This window comes from Gouania willdenowi, chromosome 10 (assembly GCF_900634775.1).
Source record: "Gouania willdenowi chromosome 10, fGouWil2.1, whole genome shotgun sequence".
NCBI classification, from domain to species: Eukaryota; Metazoa; Chordata; class Actinopteri; order Blenniiformes; family Gobiesocidae; genus Gouania; species Gouania willdenowi.
The window spans coordinates 40,498,581-40,525,098 of NC_041053.1; the positions used below are offsets into that span (position 1 = coordinate 40,498,581).

The following is a 26,518-nucleotide window of genomic DNA, read 5'->3' on the forward strand; positions in this document are numbered from 1 at the left end:
CTATTTGAGTCTATTTCGAACTTCCGTTGTCGTAACTCTCTCTGAACAACTCTGTGCGTGCGTCATGTACATCCAAGGTTCACATTAGGTCATAAACACGTGGTTGAAATATTAGCGTTTATAATGCTGTGTTCATGGAGAAATGTGCATGTTTACAGACTTCGGACAGAGCCAGAGATGCCCCTCCCCCGCTCATGTCCGGTCTAACCCGCGTTCAAAATAAAATTAAAATAAACATTTTGCAACACTAAATAAGTCCAAAATAATGGATGCACACACTCGGGCTATGTGAAAGTTGTTTAAAAAGCTTCAGGTTGAACAGACACTGCGTCAGAGAGAAATGCGCTCCACACACACACACACACAAGTTCCTTTCTTTTTTAGAAAGAACAAGAACCTGATTACTCAAAGATCACTTTATTCTTCACACACAGAATATTTACAGTGACATCATTGGGAGCGTTTCCGTGGCAACAGGAGTTTCCTGATGGACGGGGCTCGAAGCAGGAAGCCATGACTCAAACCGACCAATGAGGAGCAGAGCCAGTACAGAGCCAATGACTGTAAGGGAGGGGGCAGGGTTAGTGATGTCACTGTGACCAGCCAATCAAATGAGAGCTCAGACACTCACAGACGGGACAGTCGCTGCGATTGGAACGATTAGCACAGAGAACCCACGGAGAGCGTGTATCAGGTAACCATGGAGACGAGAGGACTGGCCCGTCCGAGAGGAGAAGAGCTGTGACATCACAGAGGAATGATGACATCACAGACAGAGAGGACTGATGACATCATCACTAACCTGTACGTTGATCAGGTTGCTCAGACCGACACAGACTGGTATAATCCACGTTGAGTCAGGAACCGTCAGATCAGAGAACCAGTAAACTCCCCCAGTAGAGAGCTGCTCCTGGACAACTACACACACAGGATTAGTGGGAACACTGGGCCTCTGTGGGCGAGTTGCAGGTTCTCACCTGATGGGGTCAGGCTGAGGTTCCTCAGAGCGAGAGAGAAGCTGATCCACAACGGGACCTGAACCCAGACCAGCAAACTGGCCTTAAAGGGGTGGCAGTTATCTCTGATGTACAGACCAGAGACCAGACGCCTCAGGTTTCTTTTGAACTGGACCCTGAGGACAGAACCAGTGAGAGTAGAACCAGAACCAGAGAGGGAAGAACCAGAACCAGTGAGAGTAGAACCAGAACCAGTGAGGGTAGAACCAGAACCAGTGACAGTAGAACCAGAACCAGTGAGGGTAGAACCAGAACCAGTGAGAGTAGAACCTACACTCTGGTTGTGTAGTAGTTGTGTTACCTGCTCTGGTTGTAGGTCCATCCTCTCTCTCTGGCTCTTTGTGAAACTTCTACTTTGAGTCTCTTTGCGAGCTCAGTGATCTCAGCCTGCAGCGCCTCCACCTGGACATGAAGGAGACGTCACCATGGTAACGAGGCTAATGTGTTTGTACTTACAATTACATTAAGTTATGTGACGGACCTTGGCCAGGATGAGGATCTGATAGGCCGACAGAGGAAGCGTCACACTGGACCTCACAAGGAACGTTGTCACGGTGATGCTCAGCCACCATGGACAGCCGCTCACCTGCAACCATCATCATCATCAAATCACCACGGCTGCTCGCTTATTACTATTTATTTAACATTTAGATTTAAATGTAACTTTTAGATATAACATATAGACTTAGATTGAATATTTAACATTTAGATTTAAATGTAACTTTTAGATATAACATTTAGACTTAGATTGATTATTAAACATTTAGATCAAGATTTAACATTTAGATATAACATTTAAATTGAACATTGGCATTATATTTGAATGAGAAAAGTAATTACTTTATTTTACCGGATTTGCAGCAATGTTTGAAAAATTTGTGATATACAAATTTCTCAAACATTGCTGTAAATCTGGTCAAAAGTAAGATGAAAATAAATCACATATGATTTTTGAACGTGGTTTGTTGATAAATGTTATGAAAAGTTGCTGTTTTTTTAGCACGTGCAACTTTACAATCGGCGCCCCATAATTTGTAAACATTTTGAAATAAATAAATACCTGCTGCACTCCGACCAGCACGCGCTCACACAGGTCAAAGTGGGCGGAGTCACTCAGTGACGTCACAGGTGGAGCTCCGCAGACAGCTGTAGGTAACTTCCGGTACGTCAGGCTTCGGGCCGGAAGCCGCAGCTTGCAGCCGAGCGCGCGCAGCATGTTGCCTCTGTGACGTCAGAGGAACGTCAAGGTGACGTCAGAGAGAAGTCATCAGCAAAATGACACGATACTTAACACAGGAGAATGCGTGACGTCTGACGACCCTGCATAGTGAAAGCGACACACAGTGATGACGTCACGTCGCATCCTTTTGAGGTAAGTGGGCGGAGCAACCTTTAGTGTTTATTCAGAATTTCTTTATTAATCCTTGGAGGAAATTGCTTTATTGGAATTTATCAGATTTCTTTTGATCAGATTAATATGAATCCGATATTTTTGCGTTTGACAAGTTTGTTTAGTGATTATTATTTATTCTTATTTTCTTATTGTTTTTCATGGTTTTTCCTTAAATGGGTCAGAAAAACCAAATACTGATTTATTATAATCTCAGAATGAAAAAGAGGAAAATAATTTAGTTAATAAAAAGCAGACATATTTTATTGAATAATTAAAATGATTGTTTCGTTGGTAATAATAAAAATCACGTAAAAACTTTTTGGACAAAATGTATTAATTTCGTGCAGTTGCATTTCCTGAATAGCTTCTCTCTTGTGTATATTAATGTTTTGTCACAATGTTTGTAATTCCAAAAACAAAAAATAATACATAATTATCCTGTTGATCATCATAGCATGTCATATTCATAAATGTAAAATATACTTTCATTACATGTATTTAACTGTTAAATCGGAAATATGTATTTATTGATTCCTGTATTTTATACCCCTGGCATTTTTTATTTTTTTCATTTTCTTGACATATTTTGTTTCATCTTTCTGTAAAATGTTTCCATTAATTGTTTGTTACTGAATTTCAGTAAAAACTGACATAAAAATATATTTTTTAAAAATCACAGAATATAGTTTACTGTATTTTGCTGCTAATGCAGGTGACAGGAAACACCACTGATTGACCTTAAAGCTGCAGTATGTAAGGTTTTTTTTTGCATCATTTGGTCAAAAATCTGTAATCATCTTTTAGCATATTGTAATATATACATATTTAACACTTTTGTAAATACAGGTCTTGTTTTTAAGTTAACCGGAAGTTTAGTTAGTAGCACAATGGAGGGTCTTTGAATTGTGTGAATGAAATATGTCTACGTGAGTTTTATGGATCAAATGAGCACATGTTAATATTCTACTTGGTCACTTTCTCACTTCAAATGTTTTCAGATCTTTCAAAGTAAAAGTGGAGAATCAACAGTGTGAACAAGGTTTTTAACACTGTAGGTTCCAAATGCATCTTGTGAAACTAGGAAGTCTACTTCAGTGGGAACACTCATCATCCTAATCATACTAATAGTATAGAGTAGACAGTATATACTCATTGAGTTTGTAGTGGATAGTACGGAGGTTGACATTTCGAACACAACCATGCTCATGGCTTTGTACTATAACTATAAGACCCACAATGCACCTGTGTCTCAGTGGTGGACAGTGATTGGTCCGTCAGCTTTTAAATCAAGAGGCTTTTATTGTGAAAATGAAGGATTTGAAACCAAAAGTTTGTATTGTTTGATCCAACGAAGCCGTCAGACCTGAAACACAGCATTAGTTAGCATTAGTTACTAATAATAAAATAAAGTGGTAACTAGTAACTGGTTATTATAACTAGTAATCTGATCCTGTCATTAATCATCGTTTTTAAATGATTAATTAATCCTTATGTTCCCAGTCTCACCTGAGGGTCATTAGTAAACCCACACAGACTCAGACTGGGGTAGAGTCCGCCTGTCGAATGGGCGTGGTCAGCCTCAGGGGCGTGGCCTTCATCTGTTCTCAGGTGAGCGTCTTCATATGGAGGCGCGCTGGGACACCTGCAGGTCAGAGGGGAGTCAGCAGCTGATTGGTTCAGTGAGGGATCTTGTGACTCACCTGCGGCAGGCGCACGGTGTCAGCTGACAGTACCTGGACCGCGCCCTCACCTGAGGGGAGGGGCTAAGCTGAGGCCTCTGATTGATCCTGTGCAGAGCCGCCTCCACCCACAGGCGCGACAGGGAGGAGGGCTGCCTCTCCCTTACCCCCATGAGTGGGGAGGAGGGGAGAGACACGCTGGTCATGTGACCAGGACCTGGGCCCTGACACACGACAGCAGGGGGTGGAGCCCAGTACAGAGAGCCACTCAGGTGTTTGCGCTGTCTAACACACAAATAGAAGCACTGAACAGATAAACAAATAAACTGGGGTGTATTCCGGAAAGGAGGTTTAACAAACTCTGAGTCCTCACTTTCAGGAATGGGATACTCAGAGTTGCCCTCGTTTCAGTTCAATTCAATTCAACTTTATTTATATAGCGCAAATTACAACAAAGTCTTCTCAGAGTCCATAGTAAGAAAAAAAGAACCCAACATGATCCGTATAAACAAGCATTTAGCGACATTTGAACCCGAATATACTCAGAGTTTGAACATAACCCGCTTTCTGAAGTACCCTCTGATGAGATGATAAACAGATGAGAAGATAAATCCACTGCTGGTGATGGTTCCATCAACAGTATCTGGAGAGCGGCCGTAGAGGACAGAGCATGAAAACGGCTTCAGCAGAGAGGAGGAGATACACATCACTATAGCAGCTTTTCACTGGACAGTAAGGTCACCTGATGTCTGAGAGCTGATCATCCATTGGTCGGAGGACTACTTTCTGTATCTCCACATCCACTAACGAACTTTGCTTTGCTTCATTTTTCATTTCCGGGGTCGAAGGTCGGTTCACCTCAGGAGGATCAACATCCTGTTTCACAGAAAGACATCAGCTAGTTAGTCACACTAACTAATCCTAATAAAAGACAACAGCTAGTTAGTCACACTAACTAATCCTAATAAAAGACAACAGCTAGTTAGTCACACTAACTAATCCTAATAAAAGACATCGGCTAGTTAGTCACACTAACTAATCCTAATAAAAGACATCGGCTAGTTAGTCACACTAACTAATCCTAATAAAAGACATCAGCTAGTTAGTCACACTAACTAATCCTAATGAAAGACATCAGCTAGTTAGTCACACTAACTAATCCTAATGAAAGACATCAGCTAGTTAGTCACACTAACTAATCCTAATAAAAGACATCAGCTAGTTAGTCACACTAACTAATCCTAATGAAAGACATCAGCTAGTTAGTCACACTAACTAATCCTAATAAAAGACATCAGCTAGTTAGTCACACTAACTAATCCTAATGAAAGACATCAGCTAGTTAGTCACACTAACTAATCCTAATAAAAGACATCAGCTAGTTAGTCACACTAACTAATCCTAATGAAAGACATCAGCTAGTTAGTCACACTAACTAATCCTAATGAAAGACATCAGCTAGTTAGTCACACTAACTAATCCTAATAAAAGACATCAGCTAGTTAGTCACACTAACTAATCCTAATAAAAGACATCAGCTAGTTAGTCACACTAACTAATCCTAATAAAAGACATCAGCTAGTTAGTCACACTAACTAATCTTAATAAAAGACATCAACTGGTTAGTCACACTAACTAATCCTAATAAAAGACATCAGCTAGTTAGTCACACTAACTAATCCTAATAAAAGACATCAGCTAGTTAGTCACACTAACTAATCCTAATAAAAGACATCAGCTAGTTAGTCACACTAACTAATCCTAATAAAAGACATCAGCTAGTTAGTCACACTAACTAATCCTAATAAAAGACATCAGCTAGTTAGTCACACTAACTAATCCTAATAAAAGACATCAGCTAGTTAGTCACACTAACTAATCTTAATAAAAGACATCAACTGGTTAGTCACACTAACTAATCCTAATAAAAGACATCAGCTAGTTAGTCACACTAACTAATCCTAATAAAAGACATCAGCTAGTTAGTCACACTAACTAATCTTAATAAAAGACATCAACTGGTTAGTCACACTAACTAATCCTAATAAAAGACATCAGCTAGTTAGTCACACTAACTAATCCTAATAAAAGACATCAGCTAGTTAGTCACACTAACTAATCTTAATAAAAGACATCAGCTAGTTAGTCACACTAACTAATCTTAATAAAAGACATCAACTAGTTAGTCACACTAACTAATCCTAATAAAATGTTGTTTCTGTATTATTCAATGTTTGTCTGGTAGGCCCTGAAACTCTGTTGACTTTGTTTTGAACTGTCATAAATCTGTGGACAGTTTTCATAACCTCAGCGTCAGTAGCAGAGCTAGACTGATCTATGATATACGTCTGATCACGTCTGTTCCAGTAAATCTATGGAGGCTTTGAAGCCGTTAGTTTGTCAAAGTAACTCAGATGTTACTTTTGGTTGTAACTCATTACTTTTTAAGTATTAGTTTTTAGTGTAGTAACAGTAACTAGTTACTATTGTGTAGTAAGGATTAGCACTGATGCTAACTAACAGTGTGTACCTTAGTGAACAGTCTCCTCATCCTCTTCATGGTTCTGTCGGTCCGTGATGTTCTGCTGATGATGAACGTGTGTTACACTGAAATGTTGAAATGTTACCTGCATGGGGGGGCGGAGCTTACACAGGTGCTTTGTGTTTTTTGAGGTCACATGTTCAGAAGACAACGACCCTGAAACACAATCAGAGACGTGTGTGTGTGTGTGTGTGCGTGTCTATCTGTCTGTCTGTCTGTCTGTGTGTGTGTGTGTCTCTGTGTGTGTGTCTCTCTCTCTCTGTGTGTGTGTGTGTGTGTGTGTGTGTGTGTGTGTGTGTGTGTGTGTGTGTGTGTGTGTGTGTGTGTGTGTGTGTGTGTGTGTGTGTGTGTGTGTGTGGCTACATTGTAGCTTACCACCACCGGTATGACTGCTGTGAATGAATAGTGGTTTTTGTAACACACTTTAAATCTCCTCAAAAATATAAAATATATAAATCCAATAATTGTAGAATTATTATTATTATTATTATTACAAAACAGAAAATAGTTAGCAGAAAAACAGAAAAATAAAGAATTATATTTCACCACATTCGGTCCCCGGACCTTGAGTTTGACACATTGTTTAAAGGCTTCATGTCACACAAATAACCTCTAATACTGTAATACAAACAAATAAAACCTTAGAGATCATTAAGGCTGGACACATTGTTCACTGATCATTTATATAATCACTGTTATCTGAAGAGCCACCTGGCAACCAAAGTCCTGTAAAAAAACAAAACAATAATAAATGAGTAAAAGAATAAAAGTAAAAATAAACAATACAAAATAATGTTTTTACATGTATGAAATAATGATTAAATTCAAATAAATAATATATATATATATATATATATATATTCTTTTTTATTTCCACTTTTATTTATCAATCTATATTTATTTTTGCTATTTTTAACTTTTGCATTTTTTTCCACTTATATTTATTTATTTGTATTTTTATTTAATTTTAATGTTTGTCGGTTTGACTCTCCATCGAACACCTGCTCAGATTCTAAACTTAATAAAGCTTTAAAAACAAAAAAAAACAAAAACACGAAGTCGTTAGAAAAGTACTTCCGGTGTGCGCGCGAGCTAACAGAAACCAAAAGCCACGTGATTGTATTAGGTCATCAGTCCCGTTAGGGAACGTGTCAAACCATAAACTGCGCTACAGGCGGGAAGTGTGGCGGGTGTTTCGGATTAACTGGTGTCCAGTTTAACTGGTGACAGACTGAACTCCGCCTCGCTGGAACTAAACTGGCTGCAAACCGGTAAGAAGCGACATTATTTCTACATTTTAACACAACTGACAATATCAGACAAACTGGAGTAAAAGACCGACAAATATTAACTTTAAACACATATTCTCCCCCAAAACAACACAATAAAAACCGCGACGGCTTCGTTTGACCCACAAACGCTTCGTCCGCTTCAACCAAAACAACCACTCTAACCAGTCACTAACTAGTCCTTTTACCATTTTAAACAGTCCATTCACAGGTAGTGGGTTAGTTAGTACTGGGTTAACTAACTAGTCGTTTTAGTTCCTAGTCTTGTCCTGTTTAAACTGTCTCAGAAAGGTTGAATCCAGAAGCATCTGTTGTTTGTTTGACGTTTATTTTTATCGCTGAAATCCAACTTTAAGCTGAATTCGAACTTTAGGGTCGTGACCCTATGTGGGGTCAACTGAAATGACTGTTAGAAAAAAAAGACCTCATTAAAATTGTATTTTTAAATAATAAAAAAAAAGATTTACTTTTCAATTGCAGCAGTGTCCTTAGAGCAGACGTTTTTCAACCTTGGAGTCGTGACCCCATGTCAGCTCGCCTGCAATTACAATGGGGTCGCCTGAAATGTCTTGTAAAAAAATCACAGTTTTCATAGAATGCCTATTACAATTACTAAATCAATTATCTGAACTCAATTACATTTGTGATTACATCATAATCTATATATAAAGTAAGGAATCTCTGTCTGTGTGTTTGTTTGTGGCTCAAATATCTCTGTGGTTCAGGGACAGACAGAGCTGAGACTTTCAACATGGCTGCTGCTTGGTTCAATGATGTGCAATGTGAGATTTGTTTAAACTGCAATGATACCGTTAATAAATTATTTCATAAATGCACTTTGCAGAGCAGCTCAATGTGAAGAAATTTGTAGTTGATGTCATAGGTTCTCTCAGAGTCCCAAGCCCGGATAAAAGAGGAGAGTTGGATGTTGTAGCTAACAATTCCACCCCACATAACAGTCTTTTAATTAAATTTGATATTCTAATAACAATACAGGACAAAATGTATTTATGTAATGTGGGTCTAAAACATCAAAGTCATGAAGTAATTATATAACAAACAGTATAAGGTCTTTTACCTGCTTTCTGTGACATGTCTTGTGATAACACGTGTTATGAGTTTGTGCTATACAAATAAAGATCAATTGATTAGTGAAGTTATTTGGAGACGTAACGACCTCTTTCAATGGAAAAATAAAGAAAATTAAAAACAGAATCAACAGAAGAAGATTCATTTGTAGTTCATACTCTCTCTTAGCAAGCTGCTGATGTATGCTAGCCTATATTACAGTGCTAAATATATACATACTGCACTAGTTGTAATTAATTACCAATTATAATTGACTCCAACCCTGGGGTTGGTTAAACTTCCTGTTTCTCTCTCTGTTTCCCTCAGTGTTTGATGTGTTTTCTGAGGAACGTGAACGTTCCATCTTGAGATCGATCTTCTAAGTGATGTCAATGTCCAGGAGGACGTCAGCATTGGCTAATAGGGCGGCACCGACGCGTAGGACGTCCAGGAGGGCGTCGTCAACGTTGAGCAGGACAACGACCAACAGGAGGACGTCAGGCAGGACGTTGGCCAGCAGGATGGCGTCAGACAGAAGTTTGGTGTTAAACCTTTCAGATGTTGACTCCTCCCCCTCCGCCACAGAGAACGTTTTCATGGAGGACAGTAAGTGTTGCTCCTATTGGCTGATTGCTGCTGGTCACGATGACTGTGTGTGTGTATTACAGGTGTGGAGGAGGTGGTGGATCTGACCTGTGAGGCTGACGGCTCCGTGGTCGACTTAACAAGCAATGAATCAGTGCTGGTAACACACACACACACACACACACACAGACAGAGGGGTCCGATCACAAATCCCCACTACACACAAACCCTTGGCGCCACCAAATTAAGGGCCGTCTCAAACCACGCAGGGAGAGTGTGTAAGAAACAATTGATTCGGCGATATATCGCAATATTTCACAGCGTGATTATCGAATCGATCCAAAAAAAATGTCCAAATAAAAAAAAAAAAAAGTAATGGTGAAATAGAGGAGGAAGTTCTGCACGGAGTATGTATTATTATAGAAAAGTGGGAGGGGCCAGTAGCTTTTTCACGGATGGTTAAATGAGGTTGTGTTTGAAGGTGAGATGTCAGGGACATTTAGGTTTGTTGTGAAATGTGTAGAGTGATAACTATTGTTTTCATATATTTAAATGAATAAATTGGGAAAAAGCAACACAGCATCATGGTTATGTCTGGAGAAACACTTTGAGACACTCACGTTCACATGGGAGTTTTAATTCCTTTTTAATTCAGAATAAAAGTGAAATCCTCTATAAACTGACCTTGTAAACACTTAATTCCTAATGCAAATTTAATTCTGAACTATGCACACACACACACACACACACACTCACAGTGGCTCTGCTCAAAACCAGTAAGTATGGGTGTGCTCTCCAGCGATTGGCTCTGGCGTACACGTGACTCACTCCGGTGGAGAATTTAATGAAATAATTCATCAACGGTACTATTGCAGTCCAAACAAAGCCAACCTTGCACACCTTTGAATCATGAGGCAGCCATGTTGAAACTCTCAGGTCAGTGTGAGCTGGATCTGCAGAGATATTTGACAGACAGACAGACACACACACAGACAGACTAACAGAGCTCCCTTGCTTTTATAGAGAGATGAAACAAAACTAGCAAATGTAACATCGAAATTATTACGTGAGGAGATATTATTGTTGCTGAATTTATGATGTTAGCGATGGCGTGATGGTGTCACCATGGCAACACGTCTTCGTATTGTTGTTGTGAGCTTCTGTTTTCCTGCTGGGTGAAAGGGGCGTGTCCTCCTCAGCTGAGCGTGAATCATTTGGAGCAGGAGTGTCAAACTCGTTCTAGTTCAGGGGCCAAATATGGAGCGGTTTGACCTTAAGTGGGCCGCAAACTATAGGCTGAGAAACCAAGTAATTCCAACATTATTGTGCTCTAGTTTGGACCTCCACATATAAATAATATATAAAGTATGTCAGGGATCTACAATATTCAAGCAATAAATGACAGATTTAAGTCCCTGCATGATCTTTCCTTAAATTTGTGACCTAAATTTATTTGATAAAATTTTGTGGAATATCTTCAGGAAAATTGCAGAATTTGGAGAAAATTGAGGGTTCTTTGATCAATTTGTTCTCCTGTGGGCCAAATTGGATGCTCTAAAGGGCCAGATTTGGCCTCCGGGCCTTGTTTTTGACACGATTGGAGGGACACTCGGGGTAGAGGGCGGTTTGGGGTCGGGCCTCTGACAGACAGACACACACAAACACACACACACAGACGTGTGTGACCCTCTGATGATTGTCTTCATCTCTTCTCACGACGCTGCAGCTGCTGGATGAAGGTATGACTCTGAGCTCCGCCCTCACTTTGTCCTGTTTCATGTAGCCGCTCATCATGTCTCTGGGTGTCCTCTATCAGGTCCTCAGACCGAGAGAGCTTCAGGTCTGAGTTACGTTGTCAGCAGCGATGATGAAGACACGTCTCATCCTCCTCCTCCTCCTCCTCCCACTGTCGACCTGTTGTCTTCAGCTCAGACGTCCAGGTAATAAATGATGAAAATCAATGACAGATACCGTTACTAGACCAGATCAGTTGATTGTCACTGTATAACTAATAGTTATGTTAGCTCGTGTGACTGATAACAAAGGACAGCGTACTCCGTTAGCTAAAGGAGGATGTTTTCTATTCATGACGTCATCAATATGTGCTGCTTCTGATACGAGAGTTAAAATCTAATTTTTTCTATTTATTTTTTAAAGGTTAAGATATATCAACGTTTCATTTAACTACATATTTATTATTCATGATATCATGATCAGCCTTTCAATATCTACTTTTTTTATTGGAGGATAAAACTTTAATGTCTCAGACTGACTGAGTTTTAGTACATTTAGTACATGAGATAAATAGATCTATACTTTATAGATCTAGAGATATCACTTCTGTATAACAGCGAACATTCACTCTATGTTTCAGGTCGACTCCAGGAAGCATCAGCTGTCCAATCTGTATGGACTCCTACTCTGAGGTGTGTCTGTCTGTTGATTGGCTGCTCTTTGTGACATGTGACCTTTGACAGTTTAAGCCTGTACTACGAAGCTGGATAAACTTATCCTGATAACTCTCCGTTAGTAGGTTTGATTTAACCAAATGTTCTCAATCCCAGATCATCTGTTCTATGAAGCGGGTTAACAACACGTTAACTTAACTTAACCAGGGCTTTCCAACCTGGACCAGTGCGCTCAGATCAAAGGGGCGGAGTTAACAACGACTGACTAATCACAGACATGTAGAAAATAGTAGTGCAAGAACAAATGGATTTGGCGATATTTCACCACGGTACAATCCTATTGATCTAAAAAATATCCTAATTGAGTTTTTTTTTTTAAATTAACATTAGCATTAGCATAGCACGTAAACAGCCAGTCACTAGGTGTCAGTGAACGCACCTCAGACCTTGTTAAACTACCTACTCCTCAATGCATTTTAGCTGGAAGTTGATTGACCTTTATTTTAATAAAACATACTGGGCTCTTTTACAGATGTATGTGGTTAGTTTAAAAAATAAAATAATTTAAAAACTCTACAGCATCAGAATCTGTTGTAGAAGTGAAAGTTAAATTTGGCATTTTGATAAACCGACCACTTGTTTTTGATATTTGTTCTTAAATTACAGTTAGTTACCATTTACTTGCTCTCACAATTTAAAAAAAACATGAAATAAAATGTGTTTTATACCATTTTGTACTTGTGAAGGTGACATTTGTAACTATTGACATCATGATATATCGCAATGCATATCATATTGTCAGAGTCATGGCAATGCACAGCTTTTGTAGAAACGTTGGCATGAGGAGGAACAGACATTTATTGTTTGAAGATTAAAATCCTAATTCAGGCCTAATTGTGTTTCTATTCACATATTCGCCTCATTTTGGGTCCAGTCTTTGTTTCTGAGGTGTACTTTTATACTGACTAATCATTTATCCACAACTTAACCCATAAGTGTCAAACTCCAGGCCCAGGGACCAAATCCGGTCCTTCAGAGCATCATATTCAGCCCGCTGAAGAAAATGAAAATTACAGAGAAATTATATTATAAATTGTATAAATTACCAAATAATTAAGTTGTAAATTCTTGTTGGAAGAACTCTACTTATTTTTCCCTAAATCCTGCAATTTTTCTGAAATTATTCCATAAAATCTAACCAAATTAAATAAAAATTGGTCCAAAAAATTGAAACTTAAAATCACATTCAGGTATCTGTCACTTATTGCTCAGATATTGTTGATGCCTTCCAGTCTTTGTCTAATTTATAACTGGAAGTACAAACGTGGGCACATTAATGTTAAAATAGCCTGTGGCTGATAGAACTGGTCCATATTTGGCCCCTGAACTAAAATGAGTTTGACACCCCTGATTTAACCTGCTAATGACCAGATTAGCTGCTCAGCATCAGTTACCATGGTGATTTACCAGCATGGTAGTACAGCACACACACACACACACACACGTTGAGCTGTGTTCTGATTGGTTCACATGCAGATGATGGAGAGCGGCCGATTGGTTGTCGCTACAAAGTGTGGTCACGTGTTCTGCAGCCTTTGTCTGAGAGACGCTCTGAAATCATCGCTCACCTGTCCCACCTGCAGACAGAGGCTCCGCCCAAACCAGTACCACCCACTCTACCTATGACATCATCACTGACTCTTCTTCCACTGTTTGTGTTTTTGTTGTTTTTCTGAGGAATGAAAATAAACTGTTTACAATTTTCACCTCAAACAAAGTCAAACATCCAATAATGATCATTGTAACATCTTTATTATTTTAGACAACATCAGTAACCCTATCACTCTCAGTTCAAAGGTCACAATTGAGGAATAATCATTAAAAAAAAAATGAACAATTACAAGCCATAATTCAGACCAAAAACAACACTGTTGTAAAAGCAGGAAGGAAAGAATGCAGGCAGATTATTGATGACTGTTAATGCGTAAAAGCGTGAGATGATCAATATTAATCCATAGGATGATAAACAGACACTGATCATTTTCACTTTATTACAGTACACGTGTTTTTATTCAGGTCAACCTCCATTTATCACACACACACTGGGATGAGAGCACATTGTGTCACTCTGATGAGTCGGTGAACTCTTAAAGAGTCAGACTGTAATAGGCCTGAGCAATATATCGAGATTTCTGTTTAGGTAATATAAAAAATTACATTATCACCTATATCAATATATTTTTATTTTATAGCTTATTTTTTATTAAAATACTAATTTTACGCTGCTTTCACTACTTCTCAGAACAACATGAAAAACACATTTGCGTTCTGAGTGCGTCCTAACACAGACCTTCCCCATACTACAGAACTTACTCACACGTGCTGTCCCTTCAAGTAGAAAAAGTCTCACATATTGTGGAGCAGTTTGTTAATAAATGTGCCTGTGTGGCATTTTAAATCAGCAATTCTAACCCACAAAATACTTTGAGTGAAAAATATTGAGATTCTAACAATGGGTAGGTTAGGAGGCGGGACTTTAGTACTCGCTCAGATCTTATGCAGAACAAAACCTACTCCCGACCAGGTTAAGTGTCCAGCCTAAGTTACCATGGTGATTTAGCCCATTAAGAAGTTAACCAGTGTCGTAGTACAGCACACAACGGATATATCCTGGAAGTTAGGGCGATAAGAGGGAATCCAGCTTCATAGTACAGGCCCCAAAAGTCACATGACAGCTTGTGTGGTCTCTCATTGGCTGATGTAAAACAATAAACTCACAGAAACAAATGTTTATTCACAGTAACAAACATTTCAAAGGTAAACAAAAGTCAGAACATTAAACCTTAATTTTAGAATCAGCCTCTGTTTCACAAAGATCAATCCAGGATTAAAGCTCATGTGTAAGATAAGTGTGTTCACAGAGGAAACAATAAGATAAAAAATTGGTTTGTTTAGTTACTGACCAGACAAAAACAACATTTATTAGAGCTTTTGCTTTGATTAGCTTGCTTTGCTTTGATTGGTCAGTTTTCATTTGAGTAAAATAATTAATCAGAGAAAGTCTCTGATTATTAACACTGATAAAAGAATCACACGCATTAAAATCAGGATCCGCAACAGGTTCAGAGGTCATGTGATCACTGCAGGTCATGTGACTGTTTGACCTTAAAGGCTTCCATCTTCACCTGAATGTTTCTCTTCTTCTCAAAGTAATCGACGAGCGGCGTCTCGGTTAGCATCGATGCTAACACTTGCTGAAAGGTGATAGACCAATCCACATCCAGCTCCCCGCTCCGCCTCCTGGCTTTTCCACCAATCGGCAGAGAGTCAGCAATGACCTCATGCTGCAGGGGTGAGGAGCCAATCGGTGATGACGACGATGCTTCACCTTTGGGTTTTGACATCATCGTGGGTGGGGCCTGCTCAGGAGGTGATGCTTGCAGAGAGGGCGGGGCCTGCTCAGGAGATGGGGTTGGTAGAGTGGGCAGGGCCTGCTCTGGAGGTGAGGCTTGTACAGAGGGTCTGTCCTGCTCGGGAGGTGGGGCTGGTAGAGAGGGCGGGGCCTGCTCGTGACCCCTCCTATGGGTGAACTTCTTGCCGATCTCTCCCATGTGCAGCAGTAAACTAGAGACGGTGGCGATGGCGTGGTAAAGCTGCTGCTCTGAAGGATCCTCACTGAACATGTTGTACAGAGTCTTACACAGCTCTATGAACTGCTCCTACACACAACAGTTAAGACAGGTTAGAACTAGGGCTGGGACTTCAATGCTTTAAATGTGATTAATTAATTACAGAAAAATAACACCGTTATTATCTTTGTTTTTGCACTTCAACCAGCGCGGAACTCATTCTCATTTTACGAGTTCCCCGTGTACCCATAATACTGATGCACAGGTCATAACACAAGAAACAGGAGAACCAGAGGAGAAGTCGTTGCTGTGCTTTGTGGACGTTATTTTAGTTTAAATAAAAACACAGGATGGAAAACTAAAGATATGTGAATATTGTGCAAGAGTTTGTGGATCAGCTGAGCTCTGCTAGGATACATTAGCACCTCAATGCTAACATGTAGCAGCCAGCACCTCAATGCTAACATGTAGCAGCCAGCACCTCAATGCTAACATGTAGCAGCCAGCACCTCAATGCTAACATGTAGCAGCCAGCACCTCAATGCTAACATGTAGCAGCTAGCACCTCAATGCTAACATGTAGCAGCTAGCACCTCAATGCTAACATGTAGCAGCTAGCAGGGACAATGGTCCTAGTGGAGCAGACAGTGTCTCCAATCCACACTGACACTCAGACAGGGTTCAGAACCAATAATAAATCCATGAGTGACAAATGAACAAAGTCAGTGATAAATGATTGTAGTGACAGTCGACCACTCTGTGGTAGAGGATGTGGGCGGGGCTAGAAGTGCTGCTACAGATAGCATCGTCTGACCCAACTTATCAACTGTTATTTAGAAAAACTATTTCAAACTAAATTCATCAGTTGTTCTGTTTATTTCATGATATCTACATATATTCTAACTATTTTACACTGTTCAGTTTATATTTCTCTGGAATGAAAGTGCTGTGTTTTTTTTTTTACTTTAATACAAAAACATACAAAAAAGTTTACAAAAATCCAGAAAAGCATGAATGTATCTTAATTAAATGTAAGTTAGTGCTTTGTGATCAATGCAATCATAATATTCTTTATTCATATTACACATTATGTTATCACTCAGTGATGGAAATAATAAACACTATTCATTGTTTTCATAGATTCAGTCATTTACCAAAATACCTTTAAATTGTGTCAAATATTGTTATGCGATTCATTTCCCGCCTCTCGTTACTGTATAACACACACACACACACACACACACACACCTGGTTCATGTGGGGCAGGTCTTTGATGTTCTCCGTCTGTGGTTGGTTCTCCTCTGTAAACTTCCTCAGATAATATTTATAATCTTTGACCTCAGAAACGCCTTCCTCACCGACCTCATCCTCACCTGTTAGTGCACATCGTTATCACTAACCACTCACAGCTTTTAATACACAAACAATATTATTAACAAACCTGATGTCACTTCCTCTTTGTTCTCAGGGGAACAGGAAGTCTCTGTAGGAAAAATAAGTTAGTAGCTGTGTGCGTGTGTGTGTGTGTGCGTGCGTGTGTGTAACCTTGTTGTTGGTCTTTAGTGAGGACGTCCGTGGCCTCCAGAGCAGATTCTGCTTCTTCAGGACAAAATGCTGACACAAACAAAACAACAGCCTGTAAACAAACGTGTCCTTTGATGGATGTTTACTCTAAAGTTCATCATCAGCACATCAGTTTACTCGTGCACAGCCCTCATTTAGAAAAAAAAGTGTGTAGGAAAGGTGACTTCATGTGGCCTACGCTGAAACACAGGAAATGCGTTCGCACAAAATTTCAGATTAATATACAATATGTGAGATGTCTAATATTCATGGAGGTGCGACATTCTCCTGCCAAGTTTGTTTTTTATAAATTCCAAACGTTGCTCACTAGTGGCGTACAATTTCTTTAGTATGTACTTAGAAATTAGGCTGTACAGGTGTGTATTACAGGTGTGTGTGTTACAGGTGTGATACCTGTGCAGGTGTGTGTTACAGGTGTGTTACCTGGGGGCAGGTGAAGCTTGAACAGCAGCTTGAGTTTGTTGGTCAGATCTCCATGATACATTCCACCTGCACACAGACAGAGCAGCTCTGAGACTCTGAACTGGTTCTGGTTGGTTCTGGATGAGTCGGTACTGACTGAGACCGGAGATGAACTCCTTGAAGTTGATGAGTCCGTCCTGGTTCTGGTCCAACAGTCTGAAGAGTCGCGCTGACAGAATGAGGCTGTGGCTGCTGCAGGTCCATGGAGCCAGTGCAGAGAACATGTGTGAGAACTGGGCCGGGTCGATGCGGTACTGCTCCAGGTACGGCAGGCTGGGGTCGTAGCGCTCTGCGGCCGAGCTGCTGGAGCCCCAGTAGCAGCCGGCCCTGTGCTGGGACTGAACACACACACACTGTCAGCGCCAGGGCGCAACTTCCTGTCTGAGGCTCCACCCACCTTAAAGAGGCAGTACAGCTCGTAAAGCTCCTCAATCATGAAGGCCGACTCCGTCATCATTGCTCTCACCTACACACACACACAGACACGCACGCACGTGTGACCACAAACCGAGATGGATTAAAGTGACAGAACATCAGCTGATCCTCATGCTTCACACTCACCACGCTCCGATTGGCCGTGTCCTCCAGAGACTGGATGACCTTTAACCTCTGCTTGAATCTCATCTGCTCGATGACATCAGAGCGCAGGGTGCCAAACATCTGCTCAGAGAAGAAGAAGAAGAAGCTGCTTTACATTGTTCACTCAGTGGTTCTGGTTCTGGTTGGACTCACTTCGTAGGACTTTTTCATGAGGTCATAGATGTCGATCTGTGGAGGCGGGTCATCTTCGTGAGGAGTGGGAGGGGTTTCTGTCTGACTGTTGGTTATGTTGTCCAGGTACCTGTAGACACAGTCAGAACCAGTTACCGGGTCAGACCCTGGACCGGCTCAGGTCACCCACCTGCCCAGGACGGTCATGGCCTCGCCTTCATCGCTGCAGGACAGCAGGGCGTCCATGTTCTCATGGAGGACGGCTAGCGCCACCTGCAGGGGTCAGAGGTCAGGGGTCGCTCACGTGGCATCTCTGACAGGAATGATGTCATACCTGAAAGGTGACCTTGACGCCCTCATAGAAGAAGGCGTCGAGCAGGACGACGGCACTGCTGAAGGACATGACGGAGAGGAACAGAGTGAGGAACCAGGACAGGCTGATGGTGGACATCACACCCAGGTCCTTCATGTGTGTGTGGAGGGCCGGCAGGAAGTCCTCCGTTAGGTCCTCAAACACACCCTGGTCCACCAGAGCTCCTGCGCACGCACACACACAAAAGATGTGATGAGATGACCAGAAATGATAAAAACTATAGAAATATATTCAGGAGCCAATAAATCAGTGTTTTTCAACCTTGGGGTCGGGACCCCATGTGGTGTTGCCTTGAGTTTAAATGGGGTTGCCTGAAATTTCTGAAACATTAAAATAGATTTTTAAAATGTTTTAATTCTTCTTTTTTTTCTTAAATTAAAACAACACATTTCTATACTTTCACTTTGTGAATGTAGTTAAACTGAATTGCAGTTACAAAAAATAAAATATCTGAGTTCAAACATAATCAAAAACCAATTCTGGGGTCGCCAGAAATTCTTGATATCAAAATGAGGTCACGATCCAAAAAAGGTTGTGAACCACTGCATTAAATACCATTTTATTATTCACAAAATGAGGTTCTTTAAAATGCATTTCATCACTTGTTCATTCCATCATTATGATCTATAGGTGTGTGTGTGTGTGTGTGCGTGCGTGCGTGTTCTGCGTTCTGCCAAACTGCCTGTGAGCCCCGCCTTCCTGCTAAACAGTGGGAGGGGCTTCACCTAGAGTGTGCACACCTGATTCTGTTAATGAGTCTAACCTGTGGTGAACAATGGCAGTGCTAGCTTAGCAGCTACAGTGGAAATAGTTGAAATGTTTGATGAACATCTCATGGTAAGATCCTCTAAATATAACCACGGGTTTATATAAACTTCTGTTGGTTGAATACTTCATTCAAAAGTAACAGAATTAAACATTGTTTATGATGGACACTTAAGTTAAATACATTTATTGTTCATTTATTTGTAAAGTTTGTAAAACTGTTTATTTTTTAACAGTAAATTCATGGAATGTTTATTGGGTTTGACGCAGTTGTTTAATTTAAAGTTTTATTAAGCTTATTTCAAGTGCAATGTTAACTGTGTAGATTTGGTTAATGTGAAATACAAATAAGTTAAATTAAAATTGTTAAAAGTAGTTTGGAATGATCTACATTGCTTTAAAATGCTGTGGTTTAAAACTGTTTATTAATACCTGGGTTAAAGTATATTAAGTTAAGTTACTTTTTACGATCTGACTTGGTTAAACATGTGGCTAAAAATAATGATTATTATAAATATATACATTTTACTTGTTTCTTTGTTAAGACATGTTAAATACTGTTAAAATGTGGTTGTTAAAATGCAACTAAAATACCAATAATTTAATGTAATTGATTAAGATTGGAAGAAAAAAACCTTGTTCAGAAAAAAAATTGGTTCTGATTTAAAAATTAAGTAAAATGTAAAACTTAAAAATGGTTAAAAGGTAGATGAGCAAAATTTCAAGGATTGATTGATTATGGCCTAAATGTCTTTGTATTGTGTTTTTTCCTTTTGATGTTTTTCACCTACGCTGAGCATCTACCTACAAACACTACTTTGAATAAAAACAAAGATGTAATTGAAGTAGAGACGTTCTACTTCAAGCACAAGATTAACGGAAACATCTGAATTAAAAAAGTACTCAAATATCGCTAAAAACTTTTCATGAGCTTTTTCAGATGTTTCGATAATAAAATGTGTCGCCAAAGCGCAATGGAAACACTTTTTATGCAATTTTCACGTCACAGAATGTGACGTACCTGATCACATGACCACTTCTCTCTGAGAAAATATGACGTGGCACGAGTAAACAGAAGAGACAAAAACATTTCTTAGCATTATACTTAAAAAATAGTGCCACATTAGACAGGAAACGATAAAAGAATACAGAGTGGATGAGATTTCACGGGAGTTACGAGGCTCCTCCCAAAACAACCTTCAATAGAAACATGTTCAAAGCGCAATAATGCTTTGTCGACATTTAGAAATATCGCTTTTATTTTGTGAAAAACAGTAATGTAAACCCAGCTTGTGTCTCGCACTGACCTACGACCCTGGTGTTGTAGTAGTCCGGAAGCATCCGCTCACACAGAGCGACCAGCAGCCAGAACGCTTGTTCCTCAGAGCAGAAAAGCAGCAGCACCGACGTCACAATGTTCATGGCCTGTGGACGATGGTTTTCACATTAGATACTGGGCGTGCTGGCTATGTGTCATGTGACGAGTCACCTGACAGTATCCGATGCTGGGGTTGCGATGAGCGTAGGCCGTGAGGACGCGCCGCAGCGCTGCGATGCCCGTCTCGTTCTGAAACGCTCGGTGTTCGGGCATTGATCGGTGAAGGTCGCGCTCGATCTCGTCCGTCGCTAACGAACACCGACCCATGGCCTGCTCCACAAGGTCGCCATAGTAACCCACGTGGGACACCATCTGATTCTGCGCTCCTGATTGGACGATTAATTGGTGAGTATAACAACAAAGCGAGCATTGACGTTGAGTCTGACTGACCAGAGAACAGCATCCACAGCTCTCCTCTCAGGGTGTCTGGGATCCCTTTGAGGACCAGCTCTCTGGTCCTAGAGGTTCTGTACATGCAGACCCCCCGACCAAATTCGGAGAAATGGATGTTCCAGGCTTCCTCCTTCATCTTCTCCTTTGTCTGCAGGACAATAAACCATCAGAAGCAGGTCTACTGACTCCTGAGGAGAAGAATCAATGCTCACAGCTTTGTGGTCCTCATCATCTCCTCGGTGGTAGAGCTCCAGGAGGCTGTGGCTGAAGGTGGCTAAGCCTGGGTGGAAGTGGCGCCCTCTACAGTCAGACGGTGACTCTGCAGGAACACCGAACTGGAATCACAGTTAGTCAACGTTAGCATGGCAACCAGTTATTGATATCAACAATTAAATTCTCACTAGTGGAAATCGCCATTGTAGATATCTGAAAGTTCATTACAACTAGTTGAAATGTCCATTGACTTCCATTCAAATTTAATTGTAAATATCTACAATTAAATTTTGACATGTTACAATTCCAAAACCACATATTCATAATCTAATTCTGACTAGTTGCATTGTTAATTGTTGATATCTACAAATGTTGTTACATTTCAGAAATGATAAATGAAGATATCTGAAATTCAATTTTGTGAGAGTGATAATGCAATTAGATATCTACAATATAATTCTTACTAGTGACAACTTTATTTTAGATATCTACAATTCCTTTTATAACTAGTCAGAATTGAATTATAGATCTAAAAAAAAGTGACTTTCGGGGCGGTGTTTAAAGAAAGGGGCGGTGTTTAGCTCAGTGGGTTGAGCGCCCGCCCCATGTACAGAGGCTATAGCTCCTCACCTGCAGCGGGTCCAGGTTCGATTCCCGGCCTGGGACCCTTTCCTGCGTGTCATTCCCTGCTCTCTCTGACCCCTTTCCTGTCAAGCAACTGTCATATAAAGGCCACTAGAGCCAAAAAAATCCTTTAAAAAAAAAAAAAAAAAAAAAAAAAAAAAAAAAAAAAAAGTGACTTTCCACTAGTTAAAATAGCAGGACATACCCAGAATGCAATTACTGAAATACATTTTTACTAGTTCCAATTGTTTTTCAACATGAGGAAATGTAATTGTAAATATATATAATACATTTAAAAAAGGAATTACTTTAATTTGTAAATCAGTTTTAACTAGTCATAATGTAATTATTACTACATGAAAATATATTTGTGACATGTCAAAATTGTTTTCCAGATATCTAAAATGAATAGTAAAATCTAATTCCCTCTATAGTAAAAACTATAATTGAAACTAGAAAGCCCTACTGATTAAATGTCTTAGCGTTATGAAGCCTGAGAGATGCTGAGCTGTGACCCTCGTACCAAGCAGCTGGGGCTCTTGGAGCCGTCCGGAGTTCTCTGAAGGAAGTCTGAGATACGTTGGACCAGGAAGTCCCTGTCTTTGAGGTTGGCAAACAGGAAGTTCATCTTTTTGTTGGTGCTGATGGAAACAGGACATGGCAGAACGCTGCTGCTTTCGGCCTTCTCCACGATGGACACCTGAGAGCAGAGAGGGTGAGGGGGCGGAGCTTCACATATCTAGTGTTGTGCTCAAGACCAAGACAAAAAAAACCATGACAAGGTTGAATCGTTAAAAAACATTTTCTCTCTTTAGTTTTAGTTTCTTTAAAATATATTTGACAGACAAAAAAAAGGTATTTATCGTTTTACCAAGTTCTTCTCCTCATTATCACATTAGTAAAGTTGAAGAACACCAGGAATCAGTGCTGGTCTTGACAAAAACACTCCAAGTTCAGGCGCTCCGAGACAAGACCAAGACCTTTAGAATCTGGTCTGGAGACCAGGACAGGTCTGGAGTATTACAACACTACCTCTCTCAGAGGGATGATCAGCTGACACAGCTCCTCATCTCGACTGCTGAAGCACACGTAGTTGGTGGAGATGAAGAGTTGTCCCACCACGTGCTTCTTGGAGAACGGCGTCCACAGAGTGCAGTCCGTGTGTCCGTCCAGCTGCTCGTCCTGCGTGAGCCGGAACATGGCACGGTAGCGCTCGTTCTTCGCTCGCGCGTCCAAGTCTCTGCAGATAGAAAGAGAACAACCAGAGCCATGAAGGTCTGAAGATCTGCCTTCCCTTCCATGACGACTTCTTCAAACCTCTTGAGCACCGACACGTTCTTCAGGCTCCTGCGGGGTTTGATGGAGGACTCTAAGGAGAAGTTCTGGTCTGGTCTGGTCTGGTCCAGCATCTGTCTCATGGCCATGTTGGCTAACTGCTCCATCAGCCTAAAGGTCTCAGTAACGTTCAGGAACATGGAGAAGAAATGCTGCGTGTGACGCGTGCTCACACACACGCTCTCAGGGAACAGCAACGTGGAATTCTTCTCCAGCTGAGTCACCTCGGCCCACGGCACCACCAGGCTCACTGACCACAGAGACGCGTAAACAAGGTCCATGTCATTTCAACAAATTCTTAGGACTTCTCACACATTTCAGTCTCAAAACATTCTGAAATTTTCTACAGTTAAAACTAATAAACATTGTGATTATTTAATAATTAAGGTAGAATTGGAGTAAAATTCAGAATTTTTGGAGACCAAAGTGTGTGGAACATTTGTGAAATGAAATGGAATGACCCAGAAACAAACCAGGCCTGTGATTGGCTCACCTTCCCTCCCCAGCGGCAGTGATTGGAAACACAGGTGATTGACGGACAGGTAAATCCATCCCTGACGTGGAACTCGTCCTCTCCACAGACTACAGGAGTAGTAGTTCACCAGCTTCTCCTCTGGGGGCATCGCAAACTGCCTCCTCATCCTTAGCTCCGCCTCCCTGAACGCAACGCTGTCCTCCTGCTGCTGCCATTGGTCCACCTCAGCAACCAGGCCCTACACACACACACACACACACAGCATGGATCAACACACATACAAACACACACACCTCAACAACACACACACACACACACAAACCTCTATCTTCCCTCTGACGAAGGTGAGGATATCTTCATCGTTATCAAAGATGGCGACCGTCTGCAGCAGGTTGGCCTCCAGCCAATCCCAGTGCTCCGTGATCTCCTTCCTGGATGAGCCTGAAAGGACACAGGAAGTGTCGTGTTACTGCACACAGTCAGCCAATGGGAGCGCTCCGTTTGTCCCACTCACTTGTGGCGATGGTCCAGTTCACCTGAGACTCCGTCTGTAGTAGGATCCGGTACGGAGGCACCCGAGAGTCCAGGACCACGTCCAGGGTCCCCACCAGGAGACCTTCAGACAGGTGTGTGTGTGTGTTAAATCAACAATAAATCCAGACCTCTGTAAATGTTTATTTTTCAGGAGCAGTGTAATATTAATAATAATTATTAGGGCTGTACTTTGCCCTGAATTTGACAATACGATTCACGATTTGCATGTCACAATACGATATATCCAGATACTGTACAATACAATATACATTGTGACATATCATGATATCAATAATTACCTTTACAAGTACAAAATGGTATGAAATACAATTAATTTCATGTTTTTTTAATCTTGTGATAACAAGTAAATGGTAGCTAACTGTAATTCAAGTATAAATATAAAAAACAAGTGGTATGTTTATCAAACTGTCAAATTAATTTTTTCATAAAATGTTTAACTTTTGCTTCTAAAACAGATTATGAATCTGAATGGCAAAATGACTCAATAGCGCCCCCTTGAAATATGCATTGGCTCCCAGCTGGCACTGAGGAGCTTCTGCAAAATTCTGACATCACTTTCTGCAGCGATGATGTCAGAATCCTTAAGTGTACTGAAGAACTATTACTTCAGTACACTGAGGATTTCCCTGATCTGGGTAAGTACTGTTATTTCTTAGCGCCACCTATTGGTAAAAGGAAATCATAGACATTATATTTTCACAGAACATTGCAGGAAAGTTTATGACATAATCCATAATCCAGCTACGTCTCAACACTTAACATTTCTGCCACACCCCAACATACAACACACCTCAGGGCCCGTTGCAAGGGCCCGTTCATTGCTGCCTGCAGCTTTAATTTAATTTGTTGTTTGCACTGGATGAATTCTAAACATTGACCATGTGATCCTTCATTAACTGGGCAGGTACGTAGAAGGTGGGACAATCGGGAAAGTGAATGGTTTTTTTAACTGGAACCTTGAATGTCAATGAGGAAATGCCAAGATGTCGGCGATTTGTAAAAGGAATAAAACAAAGAAAAAAAAAATTTGCTTGGATATTTATATTTTTTGGCCCAGCATAAAGTCTGCTTTCTCTATGTTCCATGAACATTTATTGGAGATTTTTGCTGTAACAATTTTAATCAGCTTTTTTTTTTTTTAATTGTATTTAATTGTAAGACCATTTCAGACCACCTAACTCCAAGGTTGAAACCCCTGCCCTAACTGTTGATGTTTACGTCACTTTGGATAAGAGTCTAATCAATTCAATTAAAAAATATTATTAATAATATTATTAATCATTAATAATAATAATGGAGGTGTGATTGCTGGTTGTAGAAGAAACGTCTTATAGATGATATTTGATTATGTTTGATGGAGCTCAGAGGAGGATCAGTGAGGAACAGCTGAGATGTTCTGAGTAGAAACTAAAGGTGGAGGATGGAGGTGCAGTGAAGGTTCCTCAGTGATCGGATGAAGGCCACGGTGGAGATGATGGAGCAGGAATGGAGAAAATGAGGATGTGATGAATGCAGAAGGACATGGAGGAGGATTTTAGTCGTGTTTAAGTGTGTGCTAGTCCTAGTGGACCCCCCCCGGTCACTGACCTGTGAGGCCCCCCCCTCGGCCCCTCCTGCTCTGCAGGGTGAAGAACGGGTTCCTCCGCTCGGACACCCACAGAGCTCCACCCGACACCGACACCGGCTCCGGTTTCACCCACATCTGTCCTCACCGAGGCTCCGGTTGGTCCCGTGACTCCTTCTTACTTCACTTCCGTGTTTACTTCGTCGGACTGTGACGTCACGTCATGTGACACGTTGGGACGACGCTTTTTTTCTTTTCATTCAAAATTTTCATATTTATTAATACTTTAAGTTTAAAGTGGGAATGAAAAAAAAAACTAAAACTACAAAATAAATATAAACATTTCATTTTTATTAATGTTGCCTTGAACAGAGGTTCTCAACCTTGGGGTCGCGAGACACCGGGAGGGGGATCGACGCCAGATGCCCTTCAAGAAACTCAGAATATTTTTTGAAAAATTTGAGCCCAGTTTTGCTT

The 26,518-nt window shown here is 40.6% G+C and overlaps 3 protein-coding genes across 4 annotated transcripts; 1 reads left to right on the plus strand and 2 right to left on the minus strand.

Moving 5' to 3' along the window:
- Positions 1 to 401: 401 nt before the first annotated feature.
- cox18 (cytochrome c oxidase assembly factor COX18) lies at positions 402 to 2,369 on the minus strand. Its single transcript, XM_028460520.1, has 7 exons — positions 2,077 to 2,369; positions 1,498 to 1,602; positions 1,318 to 1,418; positions 978 to 1,132; positions 803 to 918; positions 632 to 739; positions 402 to 561 (listed from the first exon to the last, which is right to left on the minus strand). The coding sequence occupies exons 1-7, from the start codon at positions 2,230 to 2,232 to the stop codon at positions 451 to 453; spliced, it is 852 nt and encodes a 283-aa protein (XP_028316321.1). The 5' UTR covers positions 2,233 to 2,369; the 3' UTR covers positions 402 to 450.
- On the plus strand, positions 2,175 to 14,116 carry rnf4 (ring finger protein 4). Of its 2 annotated transcripts, none has more exons than XM_028460524.1 (7): positions 2,175 to 2,388; positions 9,315 to 9,593; positions 9,656 to 9,732; positions 11,299 to 11,311; positions 11,389 to 11,512; positions 11,947 to 11,998; positions 13,517 to 14,116. In XM_028460524.1, the coding sequence occupies exons 2-7, from the start codon at positions 9,374 to 9,376 to the stop codon at positions 13,664 to 13,666; spliced, it is 636 nt and encodes a 211-aa protein (XP_028316325.1). In that variant the 5' UTR covers positions 2,175 to 2,388; positions 9,315 to 9,373; the 3' UTR covers positions 13,667 to 14,116. The 2 variants fall into 2 exon arrangements, with proteins under 2 accessions (XP_028316325.1, XP_028316324.1); XM_028460523.1 differs by lacking the exon at positions 2,175 to 2,388 and adding an exon at positions 7,680 to 7,901 and having other exon boundaries at positions 13,517 to 14,112.
- Positions 14,117 to 14,754: 638 nt separating this feature from the next.
- On the minus strand, positions 14,755 to 26,250 carry LOC114471650 (TBC1 domain family member 9B-like). Its single transcript, XM_028460517.1, has 22 exons — positions 26,065 to 26,250; positions 24,437 to 24,538; positions 24,245 to 24,363; positions 23,941 to 24,160; positions 23,430 to 23,697; positions 23,145 to 23,352; positions 22,636 to 22,812; positions 21,488 to 21,610; positions 21,273 to 21,423; positions 20,994 to 21,208; positions 20,812 to 20,929; positions 18,701 to 18,903; positions 18,557 to 18,639; positions 18,388 to 18,496; positions 18,217 to 18,315; positions 18,053 to 18,121; positions 17,753 to 17,993; positions 17,617 to 17,682; positions 17,155 to 17,223; positions 17,051 to 17,092; positions 16,858 to 16,982; positions 14,755 to 15,699 (listed from the first exon to the last, which is right to left on the minus strand). The coding sequence occupies exons 1-22, from the start codon at positions 26,177 to 26,179 to the stop codon at positions 15,118 to 15,120; spliced, it is 3,504 nt and encodes a 1,167-aa protein (XP_028316318.1). The 5' UTR covers positions 26,180 to 26,250; the 3' UTR covers positions 14,755 to 15,117.
- Between the last annotated feature and the right edge of the window lie 268 nt (positions 26,251 to 26,518).

Coding starts and splice junctions, on each gene's coding strand:
- cox18 (XM_028460520.1), bottom strand. CDS start 2,232: ATGCTGCGCGCGCTCGGCTGCAAGCTGCGGCTTCCGGCCCGAAGCCTG. Junction 1,419..1,497: donor AGATCCTCATCCTGGCCAAG/GTCCGTCACATA, acceptor CTTCATGTCCAG/GTGGAGGCGCTGCAGGCTGA. Junction 562..631: donor TCGCAGCGACTGTCCCGTCT/GTGAGTGTCTGA, acceptor CCTCCCTTACAG/TCATTGGCTCTGTACTGGCT.
- rnf4 (XM_028460524.1), top strand. CDS start 9,374: ATGTCAATGTCCAGGAGGACGTCAGCATTGGCTAATAGGGCGGCACCG. Junction 9,594..9,655: donor GAACGTTTTCATGGAGGACA/GTAAGTGTTGCT, acceptor TGTGTATTACAG/GTGTGGAGGAGGTGGTGGAT. Junction 11,999..13,516: donor GTATGGACTCCTACTCTGAG/GTGTGTCTGTCT, acceptor GTTCACATGCAG/ATGATGGAGAGCGGCCGATT.
- LOC114471650 (XM_028460517.1), bottom strand. CDS start 26,179: ATGTGGGTGAAACCGGAGCCGGTGTCGGTGTCGGGTGGAGCTCTGTGG. Junction 18,904..20,811: donor CTACAACACCAGGGTCGTAG/GTCAGTGCGAGA, acceptor GTGCGTGCGCAG/GAGCTCTGGTGGACCAGGGT. Junction 18,640..18,700: donor GCGTCAAGGTCACCTTTCAG/GTATGACATCAT, acceptor TGACCCCTGCAG/GTGGCGCTAGCCGTCCTCCA.